At 39.0% G+C, this 23,664-nt stretch overlaps 1 protein-coding gene across 1 annotated transcript; it reads left to right on the top strand.

Moving 5' to 3' along the window:
* The first annotated feature begins 3,285 nt into the window (after window positions 1-3,285).
* mboat1 (membrane bound O-acyltransferase domain containing 1) lies at window positions 3,286-19,007 on the top strand. The gene is made up of 13 exons (XM_053494282.1): window positions 3,286-3,563; window positions 3,720-3,865; window positions 4,016-4,093; window positions 7,242-7,337; window positions 10,125-10,180; window positions 10,889-10,943; window positions 13,310-13,490; window positions 15,612-15,804; window positions 16,027-16,130; window positions 17,132-17,196; window positions 17,291-17,423; window positions 17,651-17,802; window positions 18,343-19,007. Exons 1-13 carry the CDS (start codon window positions 3,474-3,476, stop codon window positions 18,458-18,460), a joined length of 1,467 nt encoding a protein of 488 aa, XP_053350257.1. The 5' UTR covers window positions 3,286-3,473; the 3' UTR covers window positions 18,461-19,007.
* Window positions 19,008-23,664: the final 4,657 nt, after the last annotated feature.

Genomic DNA, 23,664 nt, shown 5'->3' with positions numbered 1-23,664 from the left:
GTGAAACTTTGGATTGCGAGTAAGGTGGTTTGCGAGTGTTCGCAAGACGACCAAAGATTTGTAATAAATTTTGATTTAAAAAACGAACAAGTCTTGGTTTACGAGTACAAGGTATCATGTATCACGCATGCGCTTCTTTTTTGACGCCAAGCGTCACGTGATCACAACTGAGCCAACAGTTTTTCTCTCTCTTGCACTTGCGGAATTGTGGGTAATCGTCTCCCCTGATGGGTCTTAGTGCGCATCTCTGGTATAATCAACATCCGTGCACGCGTGTACTATTTACTATGACACCGTGACCATGTGTGTGTGTCACTATAACACTGCGACCACTGTGACACACACATGGTCAAAGTGTCATAGGAAACAGTACATGCACGGATGTTGACCCCTCGTCTTACACAGTAACACTTTCTCCTCTTTTATTTAAGTTTTTCACATGCACACACACACACACATTTGCTGAACTGATCTTTGCGATAAGGTCTCGCAAGTTATGGGATAATGTAGGAGGATAGATTTTCTATAATTGACAGGAGTTTGTTCAGTGTTCTGTTGTCCCTCTCTGTCTCCTCAATGATAAGTTTGTGTCTGATTATGTGTTCAGCCTTGCAGATGATTTTATTTATCCTGCCTTTATCCCTGGCACTGATGCTGCTCCCCGCGCAGACCACAGCACTATAAAGGGAACTCGACACAACACACTGATAAAACATTTCTAGCCTCCTGCTGCATACGTTGAAGGATCTGAGCTTTCTCAGGAAATAAAGTCTGCTCAACCTCTTATACACAGCATCAGTGTTGGTCCTCCAGTCCAATCTGCTGTTCAAGTGAAAACCCAAATACTTGCAGTTGTCCACAACACCAACCTACATACATATATATATATATATATATATATATATATATATATATATATATATATATATACACTCAGCAAAAAAAGGAAACGTCCTCTGACTTTCAACTGTTTTTACTTTCAGTAAACTTAATGTGTAAATATTTGTATGAACACTAAAAATAAACTAAAAATAAAAAATAAACTAAAAATGTTTCCCAATGTGTCCCTGAATGAAGGGAGGCTCAAAATCAAAAGTACCAGTCAGTATCTGGTGGCCACCAGCTGCTTGAAGTACTGCAGTGCATCTCCTCCTCATGGACTGCCTATTGCGGACAGTCTGAGCACTGATGGAGGGATTGTGTGTTCCTGGTGTGACTCGGCCAGTTGTTGTGGCCATCCTGTACCTGTCACGCAGGTGTGATATTCGGATGTACCCATCCTGTGTGGGTGTTGTTACACGTGGTCTTCCACTGCGAGGATCAGCTGTCCTTCCTGTCTCCCTGTAGCGCCGTCTTAGGTGTCTCACGGTGCGGACATGGCGATTTATCGCCCTAGCCACATCAGCAGTCCTCATGCCTCCCTGCAGCATGCCTAATGCACGTTCACGCAGATAAGCAGGGACCCTGGGCATCTTTCTTTGGGTGTTTTTCACAGTCGGTAGACAAGTCTCTTTAGTGTCCTGCATTTTTAGAACTGTGACCTTAAATGCCTACTTTCTGTAAACTGTTAAGGTCTTAACGACCATTCCACAGGTGCATGTTAATTAATTGATTATGGTTAATTGAACATGCATGGAGAACATTGTTTAAACTCTTTACAATGAAGATCTGTAAAGTTATTTGGATTTTTACAACGTTATTGTTGAAATACACAGTCCTGAAAAAATGACGTTTCTTTTTTTGCTGAGTATATATGAAGATATACAAAAGGCTATATACCGTGTACTTCTTTTGCTACCTTTGGACTGTTTGTGAATTTGTCTAAGCTGCATTTAAATGATAATTTAAGCTGCTTTGCGACAATGACAATTGTTAAAAGTGATACAAATAAAATTAAATTGAATATCCCGCCTCGTGCCCTAAGGCTCCTGGTATAGTCTCCAGGCTCCCCCTGACTCAGGATAAAGCGTTATGGATGATGAGTGAGTTTGTTTTATAAGTATACCTATGCTGTACATTGGTGAAGTAAGTCTTTGTAATAATAATATCTTTATTAATATAAAAATAAATAAATAAATAATAATAATAATAATATATAATTATTGCACTTCACCAGATATTGAAGTACTTCTCAGTACCGAGCAGCAGAGGGCGCTCTACGAACGACACAAGTTTTCCTGATTCACAACAATTATACTTTAATTATTAATAACCATGTTTATTGTTAATGTCCGCGTGGGAATTATAAGCTATGACGTAGAATTTCTGAGTTTTATAATAAAATAATGTTAATTTCTGTCTTTATAATGAATGACTACACAGTCCACAGTCTGTTACTACAGAAAAGTCAAAGCGTTAATATAGGTAAATTAAATAAAAACATTAACTATACAGTGTATATTAATAGCTCTGTCCTGTCCACCAACACGTGCTGTCTTTGTGCTTTAAGACGTTAAACCGACATTAAACCGACTGATTTCTGCCACACGAGTAGAGAGAGGCGCGCGCCGAAGCCGACTTGTGGGTGTGACCAATAAAAATACAGTGGGCGGAGTCGAAGGTGATGTTGCCAGATTGAACATTTATGGTAGAAATACAGTATACAGTACAATATTGTTAATTATTATATATCATATTATTTAATGTATAATAATACAGCTAAGAGCTTTGTTTTTTACGTATTGTGTTTGTTTTTAAATTGTGTATCAGGTAACAAAATTGTTTTGTTAATAAGAAAAAGTCATTTGTGGTGTCAATTATATAATAATAATAATTATTATTATTATTTTAAAAAAACAAGAATAACACTACCTTCCATCTTCATTCCGCTTTATTCATTTAGTTTTTAAAACATTTTTTAAAAGATACAGAAAACTATTTGTTTTCGGTTTTTTATATTATTTATATTCCTGTATATGTTTCAGTAGGCTGTTTGATTAAATAGATGATATAGATGAAATAGTTATTTATTGTTGTATTTAATTTTAAACTATACAAACTATAAAGTGCGTTTAACTTTTATTTCTAAATACCATAATTATATAAGTTCTTTAATTACTGAGCCGAATTAATATTAACTGTGTACTAATAACACCCAGTCACACATTAAACACTACCGGACTGTGTAGAGTGTGTATGTGTTTTATACCACCCTGGCAACCCGTGTGCTCTCCCCGCTCCTCTCCCGCGAGTTTCTCCAGCGCTGGACTGGGAGCTGTGTGATGGTGCTGCGTGGATGGAGTGTCACTGGGGTTAACACTCAGAGGGGTGGGGATGACGCTCGGATCTCCAGCCTGGTACAGGATCTTATAGAGGTTGGGGAGAGTTTATAGAGTTTTATAAGTTAAGGGGAGTTTAATAAGTTTTGTGGAGTTTAGGGAGTTTTGTGGAGTTTTGTGGAATTTAGGGAGTTTTGTGAAGTTTTGTGGAGTTTAGGGAGTTTTGTGGAGTTTTGTGGAGTGTAGGGATGCAGAATGGATCCCCAGTCAAACCTCCTGCTTCAAACCACGGGCTGCTCATGGCTGAGTCCCATCAGTCTGTTCCTGGGAATTCCTCTAGATCAGGTAAGAGCCCTGGTGAATTTCTCAGACTTGATCTTCATGATTGAGATCGACGTGACGGACGCAGGTTCATATAAGTGGTTCTCGGTAAGGTGTACTGTATACCGTGAATACGAGACTGGAACTTTACTCGGACTTAGAACTTTGCCTGCACTCTAGGTCAACTTCATCATGTGCCAGATGTTCGGCCTGGCTGCCTCCTTCTGGTTCCGGCTGTTTCTCCATCCTGAGCGGGTCGGTCCAGCCGTGCGTCACGCCATCGCTAGCGTCTTGGGGTCGTCCTTCGTTATATTCTGCTTCGGCTGGTAAGACTGATAGAAATTCTTGCATTTCTATTCTTTGTCAGTGTGTGTGTTTGAGAAACCCGCAGGACCTGTCCTGTGACCCCTCTCAGTCACTTCACCTGCTGACTAATTAATTGCACACACAACCTAAAAGCTCGTCTCGTCCTGCAGGTATTCCTTGCACGTCTTCGTCCTGACGCTCGTCTCCTACGTCATCCTCCACAGAGCAAGCACACACACTGTTCACTGGTAAGAACTTCCTCCAATCAATGCTTTTTAAGCATGCCGTGCTCTCTCGTAAAACAGGACGTGAGGTGTGTGTGTGTATGTGTGTGTGTGTGTGGACTCACCTGATAATCTCGTTCTGCTGCCTGTTGATACTTTTTAAAGGACAGGAATGTAGGCGAGGTATGGTGGTCGCCCAAGACCTGGTTTATCCAGAATTAGCTGAATGTCACACAACTCCATAGCTGTAAGGCGTTTAAAGCTCTTGGCAAAATCACCAAAACATGACAAATATCGTAACCTAGAATACGTTATAGCAGCTATAAAAAGTTCTGATCAAATAAAATGAAAATAAATTAAGCAGCTTTGTTAGAAAATCCAAACTCTTTTAGATCTGACGCTACTGACTCCTTCCACACGTGTTGAAAATTGATTATGTTCTTTGCTAAATAACATTTGTTTCCATTTAAGTTCTGTTTATTATTAGTCTCGGATTACGTCCCTGTGAATGAGCCGTTACTATAGAAACCTTTAAGAGCGAAAATACATCAACACCCTCTGTCCAATCAGAAAGCAGAACTCAGAACTTCTTAGGTGAGCCTAAGAACCTGTAACTGTCCCATCATATCACAAAGAGCTCTTGAATGACCCTTTTTGTGTCAGAGCACCAAGAAGCTAAATGATAAATCTGCAACATAATCATGCCATGACCTTTCTGTTAAGGTTATTCTTCAGGGGTTCTTTAGGGGCTCACTTGATAATTATGGGTTCTATGCTTGTAAAAAAAGATGTCTACTTGGAACCATTTCTGATATGGAACATCTTGGCCTTTTGAGATCACCTTGAAGAGTTACTCCAGATTCACAAACTGAATGGTGTATGCTCGTGTAGAACGTTTATGGATCCTAAGATGTGATTTGCAGCTAAGTGAGAACAGCGGGTGACTTGTTTTGTCAACGTTCCACAGCATTAAGCAGCTCAGGGTTGTTCATTAATGAATACAGATTCCAGTTCTGAGCGTGTCACTGTGGTGTAAAAGACATAAAACGCTTTGAGGAGGTGCTGCCATAGGAAGATACACTATATTGTCAAAAGTATTTACTCACCACTCCAAATCATCACGTCCATGGTTAAAGGTGTATAAAATCAAGCACCTAGGCATCCAGACCTTGTTTCTACCAATATTTAGGAAAGAATGGGCTGTTCTCATGACCTCAGTGAATTCTAGCGCGATACCGAAGGTGATAGGCTATGTAAAATCACAGAGCCGGGTCAGCGGATGCTAAGACACCATAGTGCATAGAGGTCACCAACTTTCTGCAGAGTCAATAGCAACTGACCTCCAAACTTCTCGTAGCTTTTAGATTAGATCAAGAAGAGTGTGTAGTTTTGAAAATATACAGTATCACAAACATGCAGATCAATTAGATCTGTAATAAAAGATTTCTTTTTTAGTCTCCATTTCTAATACTTCATTCGCTTCCTTTTCTGTTTGATGTGTAGTTTATTTATTTATTTATTTTTTTAAATAATTTTATTCCTTTTTTCTTTTTCTGCTGACTGGCTTTTTTTTTTTTAGCTTTTTTGTTGTTTGTTTGTTGTTTGTTTGTTGTTGTTTTTTGTGGGGTGGGGGGAGGGGTACGGTTAGAAAAAAAAATAGTGTACCATGTATGTATGTATACGTAACTTGTTTATATTTCCAATAAAAAAGACTTTGATAAAAAAAAAAAAAAAGAATAGTGCGTAGAGAGCTTTATGTAACGGGTTTCCATGGCCGTGCAGCTGCATCCAAGCTTTACATCACCAAGTGCAATGCAAGGCCTAGGATACAGTGATCTAAAGCACGACACCACTGGACCACTGGAGTAGTGGAGATGAGTTCCCTGGAGAGAGAAATCACGCTTCTCTGTCTGGCAATCCAATGGACACGTCTGGGTTTGGCGGTTGCCAACTGGTACTAGTGACCTACAGTAGTGACCCAATATAAGGATCTAATGACTAATAACTAATGACGCACACTTAAGGACTGTTGTAAGTTGCTCTGGATAAGAGCGTAATTGTAAATGTTGCCAGAACATTTGTCTGATTTTATTTTGCCAGGTGTAAAGTTTGGTTGGAGCGGGGGTGATTATGATGTACGGTTGTTTTTCAGGAGTTGGGCGCGGCCCCCTCAGTTCCAGTGAATGGAACTCTTAGTGCTTCAGCATACCAAGACATTTTGGACAATTTCATGCTCCTAACTTTGTGGGAACAGTTTGGGAATGACCCCTTTCTGTTCCAACATGACTCGCACCAGTGCACAAAGCAAGGTCCATAAAGTCATGGGTTAGTAAGTTTGCTGTGAAAGAACTTGATTGACCTCAACCTGATAGAACACTTTTGGGATGAATTAGGGCAGAGACTGCGAGCCAGGACTTCACAAATGTGCTTCTGAAGAAATGACCAAAAACTCCCATAAACACACTCCTGAACCTTGTGGAAAGCGTTCACAGAAGAGTTGAAGCTGTTATACTGTAGCTGCAAAGGGGGCGGGGCCAACATCATATTAAACCATATGAGAACTATTAAACTGGATGTTGCTCAAATTCATATGCAAGTGAAGGCAGGCGAGAGAATACTTTTGGCAATAAAGTGTATCTTAAAAAATATATTATATAATGGCATTTTATTCTTACACCTTGACTAAATAAGGAACATATTGGAAAAGAAAACAATTAGTATAAACGTCAATTAAAACTAGCTACAATTTCTAGTTTATTTCGGAGAATGGGATAAGCAAAAAAGCAGTTTACTCTAAAAAACATTTGGCTGTAAAAACACTCAGTGAGTGCATCTTAAATACATGAATTACAATTTTACACACCTTTAAATATGTGGAATACATTTTTAAAGGTTACATTTTCTTTTAAACAATATGGAATGGTCGTTAAATATGATATATTTTATTTAGAATTGTATCAGATATTAAAATCCACAAATCATTAAGTCCGGAAACTAACTGTTGTATAGGTTCTATGATCATCGTAGTCAACAAAGTGCCTTAAGTTTATTATTGTAGTGAAAATATCTAAAAGGAGCCTGATAATATAAGTTAATATAGCTTTACTTATTCTCAACACTAATTAACTAATTAATTCTCTCCGCTAACGTTTCCCCCGTTTTCTCGTTCCAGGTACTCGATGTTAGCGGCGATGGGCTACCTCACGGTGTGCCAGGTCAGCAGGGTCTTCATCTTCAACTACGGTGTTCCAGCCACAGACTTCTCAGGGTGGGTCTCAAAACGGTGGCGCCATCGTTTTTCCTCGCTCTGGTGGCGAATGGACGCAGAGCTAAAACCATTCAGCCCAACTCTGCAAGAAGAAAAGATGAATCACATGGAAGGAGAAAAGAAATCTGAAGTGAGAAGAGTTAATTAGGCCTCTGCTGATGATAAATGCTAACAAGATATCACCTTATATACAGGGTGGGCCAGACGTTTCCATACAAAGTAAAAATAAAGAAATATTTTTATAAGAAACAATTTCATCATATAATATGCTCTACATGGTTACCGTTGTAAAAAAACAAACATGCGATCATTTCCTGATCCAGCCATCAGTTTTATTTCAACTTGTTGCTCTTTTTAAAAAAATAATTTTTTTAACGTTATGGCCCACCCTGTATATTAGTGGTAAATTAAAGATTTATGGAAAAAAAATAGGTCAGGAATCTTGAGCTAAGCTAATGCTAGCTCACTACCATCAGCAGTGGTCAATTATAATTACATATTAATATGGTATAAATATCATTGTAGCTAGCTTGAGCAATCCATAAAGTTTGTATGGATAGTTATGCTTTCCTTTCAGAAATCCTGTTAGATAAGCTAATCAGCATTAGCAGAAATAACTTTAAATGTCTGTTTATATGATTGACCTATAGTTTGGCTTGTGTTAGCTAGCTAGTGCTTAAGATGTACAAACTTGTCTGTTACAAGTCCTCAGGTTAGCTCATGTTATGCTAGCTATGCTATGTTAGCTGTTTCTAACTCTAACTCTAATTAATAGTTCTGATAAATCAGCTTAAAGATTCTATCAATTTATATTACGTTAGCTAGCTAAAAATCATTAAATCATATATATAAAAATATTTATAATTATATTGTCAGTATTGTTAGCATGAGCATTATGGCCAGTCATGCGTTACCAAAAAAAAAAGTGTTCACTTATAGTAATCTGGTCATTGAGCTAATTAGCTAGCTGGGACTTAAAAACAGCTGTAAATTATAACGTTCTGTGTATTTTCTGTCTGAAACCCTGTCAGGATGTAGCAGTGAGGATAATAACTGGCCAAAATTGAAAATAGAAATTATGCAAATTTGACCAAACAATTATTTAAGATGAATTTTGTCATTTTAAATTCATGGCTAATCCTTGCAGTGGAAATTCTGAACATTAATAAATTAGTGGAAACAACACACACACACACACACACTCTCGGTTACTCACTTTAGCCACACCTTATGACTGTATTTTTCTGCTTATCTGCTGAGCTTGTTGGTTCTCTTTTACTGAAACTTTGCAACACACCCTTAATCTAACAAAGGTGTGAGCTCACCCTGAGCAGGGCGGGTCACCTGGTCTCGCCATGCGAGTTTGGCTCATGATACACACTCTAATTGTCACGGCCTGAGACCCGTATTTACACTCATTCACTCAGCTGAAAATGTGTCTGATAAGAGCTCTTAAAGTGACACTATGTGTAAATCCGTCTGCAGAATTCAGGCCACGCCCCTTAACTGAGGCTGGTACTGATGTGCAGTGACCCCAGTGAAACCAGGACAACTGCGTAAACTAAATTATTCACATGTTTCTGATAAATAAAGTCAGGGTTGTCATGGTGACTGTACCTCAGTTTTGCTGAAATTCCAGTAATGTGACCTAGCTTACTGCTTAACCAGCTGTTTAAGTTATTTAAAACTTATAAAACTTATATGCATATAAAGTGTCTCCTTCTTCAAATGTTCAACACTTTCTGACCAATCAGAGTGCAGATCTTAACGCTGCACTGTATTAAAATATAAAGCATGTAATGTGGTCATCTGTGAAAGATGGTGAAGCTTGGGCAAAGTCGTAAATCTCCAGGGTGATGTTTAAGAATGTGGTTTCTTCAGAGGTCAGATGATGATTAACAAAGTGCAGGAGTATCTCCTGAACCTCTCATACCTAAAACAATGAGAGTTTTAAAAGCTACGGTGCGGCTCCACCAGGCCGAGGAGAACAGTGTGGCGCCATCGTGGTGCTTCTTCTCCACTCAAACAGAGTCTGTCCAGAGACATGCAGGTTAGGCTAATCGGCGTTCCCTATTTGCCCTTAGTGTGTGAATGACAATCGGGGCGTCGAGCTAGCAGCCTGACCCCTAAAGTAACTGCCACAGAAATAACAGATATATCTTCATGGTGGCGAGTATCCGTCATCAGATGTACACGTGGACGGACCAACGTAGCAAAATAAATAAATAAATAAATAAATACAATAGATGTATATAATTAAAAATACCAGGAAAATATTTTAGGCGATCCAGACCGAAAACAAACAATAAACAAGGCATACAAATCAATAAAGTTCTGTGTAAGGAGATGTTTATTTATTGATTTATTTCTTTTATGGATTTATTTAAGATTTATGGAAGAAGTCTCCAGTTTAAGGCAGGTGTAAGTTTTCCAAAATCTACTTTTAACTGTATTTATTTGCTCAGCAGTCGCGTAACTGCTACATTCTCAGTTTGCATGCAGCGTTCCGTTATTTAAGCATCCTCTTTTCCTTACGTATTTGACACCTCTAATTTCAACTCTTAAAAAAACATACTCTGGTGACGCGACGCTGTGATCACACCAGCTGTGATTTCCTCACTGTCTGACAGGAAGTGGCCATGCGCCCCTAATCATGCACTTGGGTCAGATGTTAGGTTCTGACACTTGACATAACAGCTCCTTGTGACTAAAGCACACAATTCCTCTTTCTGGATTTGATTCCATAGTTTCCTCTCTCTCTCTCTCTCTCTCTCTCTCTCTCCTCAGGCCACTGATGATGATGGTGCAGAAGATCACCACTCTGGCCTTCCAGCTTCACGATGGTAAGATTCGCTTCACTCTGAGGAACTCTGAGGTGTGGTGTTCCTTAAGTTCCATGATTCAACCACAGAATATCACGATAACAGCAGCAACACATTAATGAATGCCCCAGAGACGTGTGTTTTTACATTTCTGCTGAAGGCCAGTAAGGTGACTGAGCTCCTGTGATGTCTGCGGATCAGAATTTAGTTCCCTAGTAACACTATGAAACAAAAACACCAGGATTAAAGTGAAAAGAAAGGCCTTCAGTCTTACTCTGTAATTTAGCATTTATTAGCATAAATACGTTATCATAATTCATGAAAACGCCTACAAAGTTATAAAGTAGCCCTATGGTAAAGAGGCTAGCCGCTAACACGAACTAGCAAATGACCTTGGGAGAAAACTTTATAAAGTAGTATTTAAAAAAAAACTTCTAACTTCTAACCCGCAAATGTACATTGTAGCAAACTACCATGTAAACTACGACATGGTACAGTAGTACACCACTGTATGATCTCGTACTATTATCGATAAACACCAGCTACCTTATAGTATAACGGTACTATACCATACAACACTATCGCATTAACTTGGAGTAGTATAATATTAAACAATCTTAATTACAAATTAACAGGCATCGCAGCAAGAAGACCAAGAACAGACCAGCGAAGTAGTAGTTTTTAATGCTTGGTTACTAAAATTAATTCTTTCTTTGTTTTATTTTCCAGGAAAGTGCCGCAAGCAGGAGGAGCTCACTGCAGAACAAAGACGCCTGGCTATAGTGTATGTACACACACACACACACACACACACACACACACAAACACAGTGTGATGAGAACTCACAGGATTGGGACTAAACTGCTGTGTGTCCATGAGAAAACCACTTGTTATTGAGACTCATCAGAATAAAGGCTTCAGTTTGTTAGGGATCATAAAGATTAAACTTTGGAGTGATGGAGAAAGGTCATGTGACCTGATGAGTCCAGACCGACCCTATTCCAGAGTGATGGGCGTGTCAGGGTGAGAAGGGAAGGACATGAAGCGATGCTCCCATCATGCATAGTGTCCACTGTACAAGCCTCTGGAGACAGTGTTATGATCTGGGGTTGATCAGTTACTCAGGTCTAGACTCAGTAACGTTATGGGGCAATAAAATTAAGTCAGCTGACCACCTGAATGTACTGAATCACCAGAGGATCACATCTATGGAGGGTTTCTCCTTCACTGATGGCACGGACATGATCCAGGACTCAGAGTGTGAGAGAGCGGCTCTGGGAGCACGAAGAATCATTTACACACATGACCTGGACACCGCCAAGTGTGTGTGTGTGTGTGTGTGCCCTGAGATAAACTGTGGCCCGCTGTCCTGCGTCTACACCAGCCTTGTGCTCTGAGCTCCCTGGGATAGACTCGACCCCACAAGCGTTATGGAAATAAATGATAAAACAATCTAAGACAGATATTAAGAATAAGACCACGTGGTTTGTTTGTGACAAACACACTCTGCAGCAATACAGCTAACGTATCATTACCATGTCAACACAGTTACAGACTTGCTTATTTTTATCTTATTATTTATCTCCAGTACTGAGGGTCAATCAAGACAAACAGCCTCGTGTCCTTTAAGACTGTTATTTCTGTTGTCATGCCATCGTCCTCTTCTGCATTGTAGCCAAACCAGTCTGTCAGCGTGTGTTGGCTTTCAATCCACCGTGACACAGAGCCGCCCCGGATGGAGCTCCATTACAAAGCATGATTTAAAAAAACAAAGCAAAACAAAACAGGAGATACATAGAGTTTTCCAAGGGGTGCCAATAATTTGGGAACTAAATCAGAAAATTATAACACTTTTATGGTAGATGTCCTATATTTTGTACACAGGTTTATTTCCTTGTATTGTTTCACCATTGCCCCCCCCCCCGCCAAACCAACACGTGTGAATAATTATGAAATGAGGTCAGAGGTCAAGGTCAGGTCAGATGGTCAGGATAAAGTTCAGATGGGAACTAACCAGGATTAAAGATGCACAAATTGCCTGAGATTAGTGTGAAACGGTTACTAAGGGTGTGTGTGAGAATGTTTGTGTGTGCGTGTGTGTGTTAGAGAGAGTGTGTGTTATGGAAGAATGTTCACTTGACCGTGTTTATGTTAAATCCTGAGATGATTCCCACGTGTGTGACGAGGAAGGAAACTCCTTCTGATGACTTCAGTGCACTTGAAGGGTGTGTGTGCACGTGTGTGTGTGTGTGTGTGAAATGAGATGAGTGCAGGCTGAACAGGGAAGAAAAAATCGTGGGCGAAATTCCAAGAAACGAATAAATGCTACTGGACGTTGGAACTGTAGCGCATTCTTCACATACACATCATTGTTTCAGTGAGCAGTGCAGTTTCAGTGCTCACACACACACACACACACACACACACACACACACCTATACTGTCAGTACCTTGGGGAATCCAGCAACTTACACATGCTAAAAGATAAACACTAAAGTACGCATGCTAACACATGAACATGCTAACATATGAACTAGCCTAACGCTTACCAGGCTAAGGAAAGTGCTAACGGTGTACTGTAGATGACTAAGCTACATTGTTAGCCCCGTTTTATCCTGTTGACTGAAACTCTAATCAGCCTTATACATTAAACTAACATTTTAATTTAGTGATTTAAAATGAGTCAAAATGTTTTTACACTGATGCTAATACACAAACTAGCATGAACGCTGTTACTGTATGTGAACGGTTAAACGTTTAGCGGTTATAATGACTGCTTAACTCTTCCACAAGTATTAAGCCGCTCAATGCGATTCGACAGCTATCAGGCTAACCTAGTACTGTAACTACTGTAGCGACGAAATACAAATTAGCATTATGGTAAACAGGCTAGCATAGATACCAGCATTTTAGCACATATGCTAAAACATTAGCTTAATAAAATGCTAGAGTAAATGAAAAAATTATTATTATTTTATTAATTAGGTATAATTTGACGCAGTTTTAACTGCGAGTGCAGTAGAGGTTCCTGTCGCTCCTGTTAATGTGGGAAAAGCACTGCTGTAAGGTCAACTTTAGCCTGTTAACGCTAAGCTGATTAGCCTGACCTGGTAAAGCTAATGAGGGTTTTTTTGTGTTTTAATGCTACAGCACGCGGCCGTCGCTGCTCGAGTACTTGAGTTACACCCTGAACTTCATGAGTATCCTGGTGGGGCCGTGCAGCAACTACAGCGACTACACCGAGTTTATCGAGGGACACCACGCTCACAACAAACTCAAACACAACCTGCAGCACAACGGCTACAGCGCGCACGCGGAACCCTCGCCTGTGGTGAGACACACACACACACACACACACACGCTAGGCAGGAGGCAGTTAGCATGAAGTAGAAACATACTGAATTCAGGATCATTTAAAAAAAGAATTCTTGTTAAAAATAATTAAAATTTGTCTGGAGTAAAAATGTTTAGAAATAAATTCAATAATTTATATATTATTATTTATATTATTATATATTATTTATATAAAGATCTTAGTATGGAATATACCAATTACATATTTAGCATTTTTTTTAGCAAGTTTTTTTTTTTGTTTAAAATTTTTAATAATATAATACGTCCACATGCAAGCGAAATTATTACTACTTCAAGAATTCAAGGATTCTTTATTGTCATACCAGCAAACTTCCATGTTATGGTACGAAATTAGGACACAGGTCCCGTTTAAGCCACATAGATAGCAGAGGATTATAAATATGAGGATGTATTTATATAGGTATATACATGAATATAAAAAAGAGCAGTCAGAGATATATTATGCAAGAATTAAGACGTAAACTATTCGTAGTGTACATTTACAGAAACTATATTGCACACTGTGTACAGTACAGGCCTTTGAGTGGCACAGTAATAAAGTGCTCGCCCTGTCGTCCGGAGATCGCTGGTTCGATTCCCGGGTGCTGCTGTAACCTCGGGCCAGGGGTAGCTCTGTGGTTAAGGCATTGGACTACGGTTCGGAAGATCCCAGGTTCAAACCCCACGACCACTGTTGGGCCCTTCAGCGAGGCATGCTCAGATGTGTAATAAGATAAAAATAAGATAAGAGCATCTGCCAAATGCCTGAATGTACATTGTACAAAACCATAGGATTATATAGTACACTAAAAATATAGAAATATATTGTAATTAAACACTATCTATTGTTAGCATCTTATGATTGTGTTTAATGGGAGAGGACCTACAGAGCACGGCTAGAGTTCAGCAGTCTAATTGCCTCAGGGTAGAAGCTGTTTTTAAGCCTGGTGGTCTTGCACTGAAGGCTCCTCAGTCTTCTGTCTGAGGGAAGAGGTTGAAATAGAGCATGTGCAGGGTGGGTGGAGTCCTTAATAATGTTGAGGGCTCTTCCTCTGCATCTCGTGTACAGTTCGGTAATAGAGGAAAGTAGAGGCGCTGATGGGCCTTTTTAATCAGGCCCGAGGTGTTAAGGCTCCAAGTTTAGTCCTTAGCTATGTGGACGCCTAAATACTTAAAGCTGGAGACCACTTCCACAGCAGCTCCATCAATGTGTAGTGGGAGAGGAGTTCGCTTGTCCTTCCTGAAGTCCACCACCATCTCTTTGGTCTTTTTTACATTGATGCAGAGGTTATTTTCTGGTTTACTTCATATTACTACTACTGTACACTACTACACACTGTGCTTCAATGTTTTAGGACCCTAAAACTAAATATAATGTCATATAAAATTATTTATAAACTGATAAGATATATTTAAAAATATGTAGAAATGGGTTCAATCCAATAAGAATCTATTTTTAAAAGTATTTATAAGTATCTGAAAAAAGTACTTTAACTTTTAAATAGTAATTTTATAAATTGAGGAAAACTAATAATCTGAAATCAATAAAAATGTGCAGAAATAGGTTAAATTAAGTTATTAATAATGAAGAAAAAAATTATGATAATTAAATATGTCTATTATAAACATTATCGATAAATATATTTAAAGTGGAAAAAGATGACTGATTAAACTAACTTAAAAATGAAAGAAAAACAAAAAGTAGTACAATTCTTTGACATATAAATACATAAACAAATAAGTATTTAATTATATTAAGTTAATGTATTGCATTATATAAAAAGAGTTTAAAGTTAATAGTTTTATTATCTAATAATCTTTTTTATGTAGAATCAGTGTTAATTATAAGAAATATTATATGAGAATTAATGCAGAGTCAGAAGCAAAGTTTTCTTTTCCTGAAGTGTGTATAAAATGTTTTGTCTGACTCTGTGTTTCTGTAACATCGTACACATGCTAACCATCCCTAACAAATGCTGGTAAAACCAAGTACCCACAATGCACTGGGTCATTTAGTGGTCTGGCTTTTATACAGCCCAGTGCATTGTGGGTATTGTGGGTATTGTAATGACCCGGGTGTGTTATCCTCGCTCCTCAGCGAGCCGTGTGTCAGAAGTTGATGGTGTGTGTCGGCTGCCTGTTCTGGTTCTTCATCATCACCAGAAGGTTCCCGATCAGCTACAACGTCGACCCGCAGTTCGTTAACGAGGCCCCGATCCTCAGCAGGCTGGCTTACGCCTTCGTCTCCATCCAGGCGGCTCGGCCCAAGTTTTACTTCGCCTGGACTTTTGGTGAGTCGGGCTCCTCCATACTGTTCCTATTGTGTGCTCAGTAATGCTAACTCAGAGCGCGTTCTGTTAGCGCGGTGGCGTGATGTGCTGTTTTAATGGGGCTTTTATAAGAACACAATGTAAGCGTTTGTAGGTGTGACACGGCTACACAATGCAGCTGCTGTTCGGAGTGTGTCCTGCTCCTCAATGCGGTCTGACTGTATGACATGTTCCTCTGTTCAGCTGATGCAGTTCATAATGCAGCGGGATATGGAATTAGCGGACTCGACCAGAATGGCCGAGTGTCCTGGGACCTCGTCTCAAACATCCACATCTGGGAAATCGAGGCAAGTTCATTTAGCGTTGTTCAAAAAAGTAGGATCCAGAGTGACAACTCTAGTATTGCAGAAAAGTAAGTCGAGAAACCCTCAGGTCGAACATCACTCCAGGGAAAGCAGCAGAAGTTTTACATTTACAAAAAAAGTACAAAACGCCGCTTCTTTAAATTTATCAAAAGTAGTGAGCTTGTATTAGACATGGCTAAAGTCTCCCTCTCCCTCCCGTAACACCCAGGAGAGGTCACCCAACCATGTCAACGAGGATTTCTTAATCTGTCGGGAATCTTTTTGTTTGTTTTGTCATGAACGTTAAAACCAGTTGTTAATCATGTGGTGTAAACTGGACATTTGATCTACATAATGCTGTGGGTTGTCGTCAGTGCTGGTCTCAGTTTCAGTCACCTGCTGGGGGATGGGGCGTGTCAGGGTGGGAAGGGCAGGATCTCGCACCGTCAGAAGAACTCATTTTCTCCAGCTCACTCAGGAAAGTCTAACGGCTGTTTCACTTACAGTACTGTGCAAAACTCTCAGGAAGATACGACAGAAAAAACGTAGACTATGTAAACTAAACCTTCAAAGATGAATGGAGAGATTAATGTATGTTTACTCCTCCTGTGGGACGTTTAAAACCAGTTTGTCTCATATTTTCTGAAACTGGTGTTATTTAAAGCAGTAATGTGAAGCGCAACTATAAGATAAAACACGAGCCTTTAGAGCAAATGCATTCGCAGCAGTCCAAGGTGAGACGTGTAAAATACCTGAACTGAGAGCGCAGTGGTATGTGCTAAAATCTAAATGTGGAGTAAAAGTGATGTCATGAAAATGTATGTGTTGGATTTAATAATCTACTTTAAAATAATCTACTAATGTAAATTATTGCTAATTATCTAATGTAGATTATCGCACTGTCACTTTGTTGCTCTTGTTTGCACATTTGCAAGTCCATTTTTTTTGTAAAAGTAGTTCATCTTTTTTCTGATTGTAAATGTATTTTTTTTCCCCATACGCAGACAGCAACCAGCTTTAAATCGTTCATCGACAACTGGAACATTCAGACAGGGGCGTGGCTCAAAGGGTACTGACTATTTATTATTATTATTATTATTATTATTATTATTAATAATAAAGTATAACCCCCTTTGTGTGTGTGTGTGTGTGTGTGTGTGTAGTGTGTGTTACAACCGTGTGCCATATTTCCAGACACCGTTGACGTTCGTGCTGTCGGCACTGTGGCACGGAGTTTACCCTGGATATTATTTCTCCTTCCTCACAGGAATCCCCATCACACTCACCGCCCGTGCCGTGAGTATATACACACACACACACACATACACACACACACACACACATACACAATGTCTGCAAATACCTTTTGGTTTCCTCTTTTTTTTAACCTTAACTCAAAGTAGTTGACAGTAAAGACGGTAATTCTAGTGACATCACAGGTCTTGATGTAATTATGAGAATTGTATTTTTTTGTTTCATCTACACGCTCACGTCCACCCTCTCCTCCGTCTCATGGTTGGCAGGTCCGCAGGAATTTCCGCCACTATTTTCTGCACTCTCGCTCCGTCAAGCTGCTGTATGACGTCATCACCTGGACGGCGACGCAGTTTGCCATCTGTTACACCGTCATGCCGTTCTTAGTGCTGGCCGTCGAGCCGACGCTCATCTATTACAGGCAAGTTACCCGAAGGTTACTCGCTTTCTTTTATTATTATTTAATGTTGCAAATTCATAAAAATATTTGCCCTCATTGTCCTTATGTCACATGTGCGAAGGACAAATAGCTAGCATTGCTAGATTTAGAGAGCACGGCTAGCTCACACTAAAAGTCTCGTGTTACATCTTACTTTCTTGCTGGTTTATTTAAACTTGGCATAACATGGTCATGTTACCATGGCAATCATCATCCCTATTCCTCACCTCAACAAACATTCCTTAACACTACTGAACATTGTTCAGCGAGCTAGCAGTGTTTAGCAGCTAATAGCTTAGCCATCACTGGGACGATCTACTGATTTCCATATGTTTTGTGACATCACAAGCTGAATCGGTTTTAGACGGCAGGACTGAGGAGATAAAACCCAAATCTGTGTATCAGAACCAGTGTAGAAAAGAGCGTTAACTGTGTAAACCGTATGGATTTTTAAAAAACGTGAAAATGAGTGTGTGAGGGGAAAGTAAATAATGGTTCTGTCTCTCTGTCTCTCTCTCTCAGGTCCATGTACTTCCATGTGCACATCATTAGCATTCTGGCGATGCTCGTGCTGCCAAGCAGACCCAGAAGGCCCGATCTCCATGCCCAGCACTCCAACAATAACGTGAAGGGAAAATAAATACCCCGCCGTGTTGTGTGCGCGCGTGTGTGTGTGTGTGAGACTGCAATGGCATGAGGGCTGTACAAAGGACGCTCTGTGTGAGTGACAAAGCGAGCTGGATCGGAGCGTAACCGCCTGCCGTAACATGTCCTCACTCTCGGTTCATGAACACACACACACACAAATATCATGGACGATGATGGCTGAACTGCAACTAGCTATCATGAAGACAAGACAGACTCATTAGATCTCCACTAAGTTAATTAATAATGTCGTTAAGTGTTTTTTATTTTATTTTAACCTTTAAACTTGCGGTGTTAAACAGGTTTGAGACCGGAGCATTAATTTTACGTTGAATGTTGTCTAACTTTATTTTATATATAAAGATATACATCATAATATCACCTGAATGTTTTACACACACACACACACACTTTTTATATATATTACACTGTATGTGTGTATGTATGTATAATGTTGAGTTTGACTTATTTGAGTGTTACTTTTTTTAAAGATGTCTTTTTTGAATAAAATAAAGTGAGAGTTTATAAATAAACTATTCATTCACTGTTCGTTCGTACTGTTCAGCTCGGTCTAATTTACGATTGTTTACACTGTCTGTATAAAAGATTTAAAGGTTAAATGTTAGCTAGCAAATATGCTGAGTTCAATCATTAGATAAGATAATATTCAATTATTTGTCACATGTACTTTACAGCACAGTGAAATGTCTCCTTCGCATATCCCAATTAGGAAACTGGGGTCAGAGCGCAGGGTCAGCCAGCTTACAGCACCCCTGGAGCAGATAGGGTTAAGGGCCTCGCTCAAGGGCTCAACAGTGGCAATCTGGCGATGGGGTTTGAACCCCCGACCTTCCGATCAGTAACCCAGTAACCCACAGCCTTAACCAACTGAGCAAGTGTACAGTATGTTTGTGCTGCAAGAATGACACTTTTCAGTCTGCTGATGATGAAATGTTGCTAATTTAACATCTTTGACGTAAATGCCAATGTTCTTATCCTTTATCTGCTGATCCATTTACAGTGCACAGTTAACCCAAGATAACCTAAGTAAATACTCATTACTCCGGTCTGGCCCTATGTGATAAAGTAATTGCTATCTAAAACTTTTTTTTTTTTTTTTTTTTGACTTGCTAATGTGATTCGGATTCATTGTCCTGCTGCATAACCCAAGTGCACTTGAGCTTGAGTTCACAAACTGATGGCCGGACATTCCCTTTCAGAATTTATGGTTCCAACAATTATAACTAATCGTCCAGGTACTGAAGCTGCAAAGCCCCAGACCATTGTGCTACCACCACCATGTTTGACGATTAATTTAATGCCAAATATAGCGAGACGCAAACCTTCCAAAAAGGTTCAACGTTTATCTCATCAGTTCACAGAATGTTTGCCCAGGAGTCTCGGGTACAATCAAGATGATTTTTTTTGGCAAACGTGAGACATGTCTTTGTGTTCTTTTTGGTCAGCAGTGACTTTCTCCTTTGAACTCCACTTTGGATGTAATTTCTGCCTCCAGTCTCTTTCTTGCTGTTAAATCATAAACACTGACCTTCACTTAGTCAAGTGAGGCCATGAATTTCTTTAGATGTTTTTTTGGGTTCTTTCATGAGCTCCTGGATGACTCGTCGTCGTTTAGTCGGCCAGTCATTTCCAGGAAGGTTCGCCACCGTTCCAAGTTTTCTCCATGTGTGTATAACGGCTCTCACCGTGGTTCACTGGAGTCTCAAAGCCTTAGAAATAACTGTAACCCTTTATAGACTGAAACATGTCAATTACTTTCTTATCTGGTCTTATGCAGAGTCTGAATTATCCAACTTAGGAAAATGTTGATGTTGAAATGAAACGTTTCCATCACTGGATAGATCCTTACACTGGTTAGTAGGTTATTAACGTACCAAGGTTACTAAAATACCATCAATCAAACACTGTTGTTGTTTTTTTCTCAATTACTTTTTCACTTTTTACTTTTAGGGCCAGGTAGATGTGGACAAGTTTTTTTCTCTTAATAAATGTAATCACATTTTAAAGACTGCATTTTGTATTTGTTTGGGTTATCTTTGTGTAATATTAAAATTTAGATTATAATAAAAAAGAAATCAAGTAGGGTCAAATCCTTTTCACAGCACTGTATGTCCGGGGAAAAAGATTAGATTTTATGTTCCAGCAGCTTGCTAACAGCGAAGTCTTTTCAATCATTAGTTAGCATTAGCATTGTGCATGTTTTTCTTCTTTCACCTAGCAAGACAAATTTAAACCACAGTAATGACATTTCTTAATGTGGTGTACAAATTTAGCTCAGCAGGCGATAGCAAAAGTAAGTAAAGCTAAAAGTGCGACTGTAGTTGTACAGAATCGAGGTAATTTACAGCACTTCTGTGTGCTAATGAGTGTTGATGTTCCGCATGGTTCTGGCTAATCGCGCTGTCTCTCCAAATGTCTTCAAGGCTAGATCCCATGCTGTCAGTCATTAGCCAGCATGTATTTCCTGTATTTCCTTGTCACCTAGCAACAGCCTTTTAACCAAACCATTGTGCTGCTACAGTAGATCAGGATTCAATAAAATTGTGTTAGCTATCAATGCTAAGTGAAATTATAGTGTATTTTCTTTCTTTACAGTGTATTGTTCTACAAATATATCATCATGTCTGAGGTAAATGTTGATGTTTTGGATAGTTTGGTCTAGTTTTTAAAGTCACTGTAAATCTTGTACACTAAATATTTTTTTTTTATGTTTTCTCTTAATACTTTATCTAAAACACATCTTGTAATCTTGATGAATCTTGAACCATTCATTATTTGGGCTCTAAATTACTAGAAAAAGTTTGAAAGAGCAACGTGATAAAGGAACAAATCCAGCACTGTCCGGAATGTTCCAGAAGAACATTTTGAAAGATATATAACTGCTGTTGCAAGCCATAAACATCATGATAAGCATCTCATACTGAAGACCAGGCTACTTCAAGTCATCATGAGGACCATCACAGGAGTCACAAATCATTCAATTCCTGTTTTTTTTTTGTTTTTTTGTCCAGGTTTGTAGTAGTCAATATTAAACGTCTCCTGCTCTATAGCGCCTTCACATAACCTGCTGGAACAGAGGAGCCAGCAGCATCATGCTACCGGAGATTTCCTAAAAATATAGAAACCCATTGCGCTCTTGGGTTCATGATCATCATTCCACTCACATTCTCCATATTCCTCAGGCACAAAATTTAGACTTAAGATTTCTACCACCACTACAGTATGTACTTATTAAGTGGTTCTTTAGTATGGAAACACAAATGTTATGGCATTGGTATATCTGTGACTCCTTGAACTTCACCTTGAACTTCGACTTCACCACTGAAGGCGCTAATTCCAAAAATTAAATGACTACTTCACATCTATGCTGCCTGTTGAAGGTACGTGATGGTTTGATTAAATTCCCATGAATAGTTTAGGAGGAGTGTTGCGTATGATTGGCAGTCAGGTGATATAGTGAAATAGAGAAGTTTAATACTGTGTACATCTACAGTATTAAACATGGACTGTACGAACCAGTTTTCCAGAACACTGCAGTCACTGGTTATAGAAGAGTACGAGTATTTAGAATTAGACTTCCTAATTTTCACCATACTGCATTTGCACTTTGATGATGTTTAACCTGTCATAGTAAAATATTAATAAAAATAAAAAATATAAAAATAGTTGTGATGAACAGTCCAGTCACCTTCACCAGTGAATCATTGTATTACAGTAAGTGAAGGTTCACCGTGTGCCCATTAAATGCTAACTTTAGCAAAAAAATGTCCATCCTGTCATCAGTCCTGCACTTACAGTGTGGACATGTGGACATTTTGGATTGGTTTTATCATAAACAGATTTTTCCCTATTAATTTAAATTAATTGTTGAGAAGGGGACAATATAGCTTTCTAAATAATAACCATTTTATAATCATTGATGAAAATGTATTTACTCAACTTATAATTTGACCATGACCTGGATGAATCTCTAACAGCAAATTAACATTACAAAGTAGACCTTAAGAAGTTAATCTGAACCCTTTTTTTTTATTATGAAGTCTTAAAGGCACTTTATAGCGATGTGTACCCAAACATGACGTGTAAAAACATGAACAAACTGAGGCAGCATCTAACAATGGCATTATCACAAACCTAAAATGCATCAACTTCAAATATAACGTTTAACTAAAAAATAACTTTTAGTCTTCAGGTGTAATAATTTACATTTCCTTTTATTTGGAAATTCACCTATAAAAATTAAAGGATAATTTAAGTAATCTTAAAACCTAACTATGAAGCGATTAACTGTAATACAACAGAAACACGACAGGGGGCAGTACGTGCACACACATAAAATCCCAAACAGTTCAAAAGTATTAGAAAAGGGAACTGCACCCTCTCAATGCTCTTGTCGCTTACATCCTGTTTTTGTGGTTTGAGGTTAAATAAAAATATATATAATTTACTGTAATAGCGTTAAACACCTTTTTGTGCTTTTCTCAGTTGGATGCTTCTGCAGCGGTTAGCGAGTGAATGTGAAAACCACAAATAAAAATTCACTAATGTGGTTCACTAATAAAAGCTGGGAGGGAAGAGAGGACATCTTTATTTATTTAGTTTTTTATACCCTTATCTCTGCATTCATCTACATTAATTTCTTTTTTATTAATCCCTCTGTCCTGGTCATCGTAAAACGAATCCGGAGCCGATCCCAGTGGGCGTGAAGTGGGAATACTGGGCGTCCTTGAGCTTTTTTACAATGTCTGATCTGTCCATTAATGGGAATAAAGATTTACGATGTTTGCATTAATGGAACTGAATTGAGTTTTTGTTTCTTGGCGTGTCCACATAAGGAGACGAGTGTCTTTTTTCTCTCCATCATAGACATTAACCACACTACTGTATCCACAAACCTACACACACATAATCACCTCCTGTAGGTCAAGGAGTAGCTCAGTGGTTAAGATGTAGGATTATTAATCAGAACCTTCCAGTTTCAGACCACAGCACCACCAATGAGGCCCTTTTCCTCCAAAGTGAACCAGGTGCATGTCTAGTACTAAGGCTGGTTTAAAAGTCAACCGTCTTAAGACATGGCTTTGTCTGTTTCTTCCCATGGGCTATGGAGTCATGTCATTACATATAAATCACTGTTTACGACCGTCTACCTCCCCAGCAATGCTAGCGGCAATACTA

This window comes from Clarias gariepinus, chromosome 4 (genome assembly GCF_024256425.1).
Source record: "Clarias gariepinus isolate MV-2021 ecotype Netherlands chromosome 4, CGAR_prim_01v2, whole genome shotgun sequence".
Classification (NCBI taxonomy): Eukaryota; Metazoa; Chordata; class Actinopteri; order Siluriformes; family Clariidae; genus Clarias; species Clarias gariepinus.
This window is presented reverse-complemented; position numbering and strand designations above follow the sequence as displayed.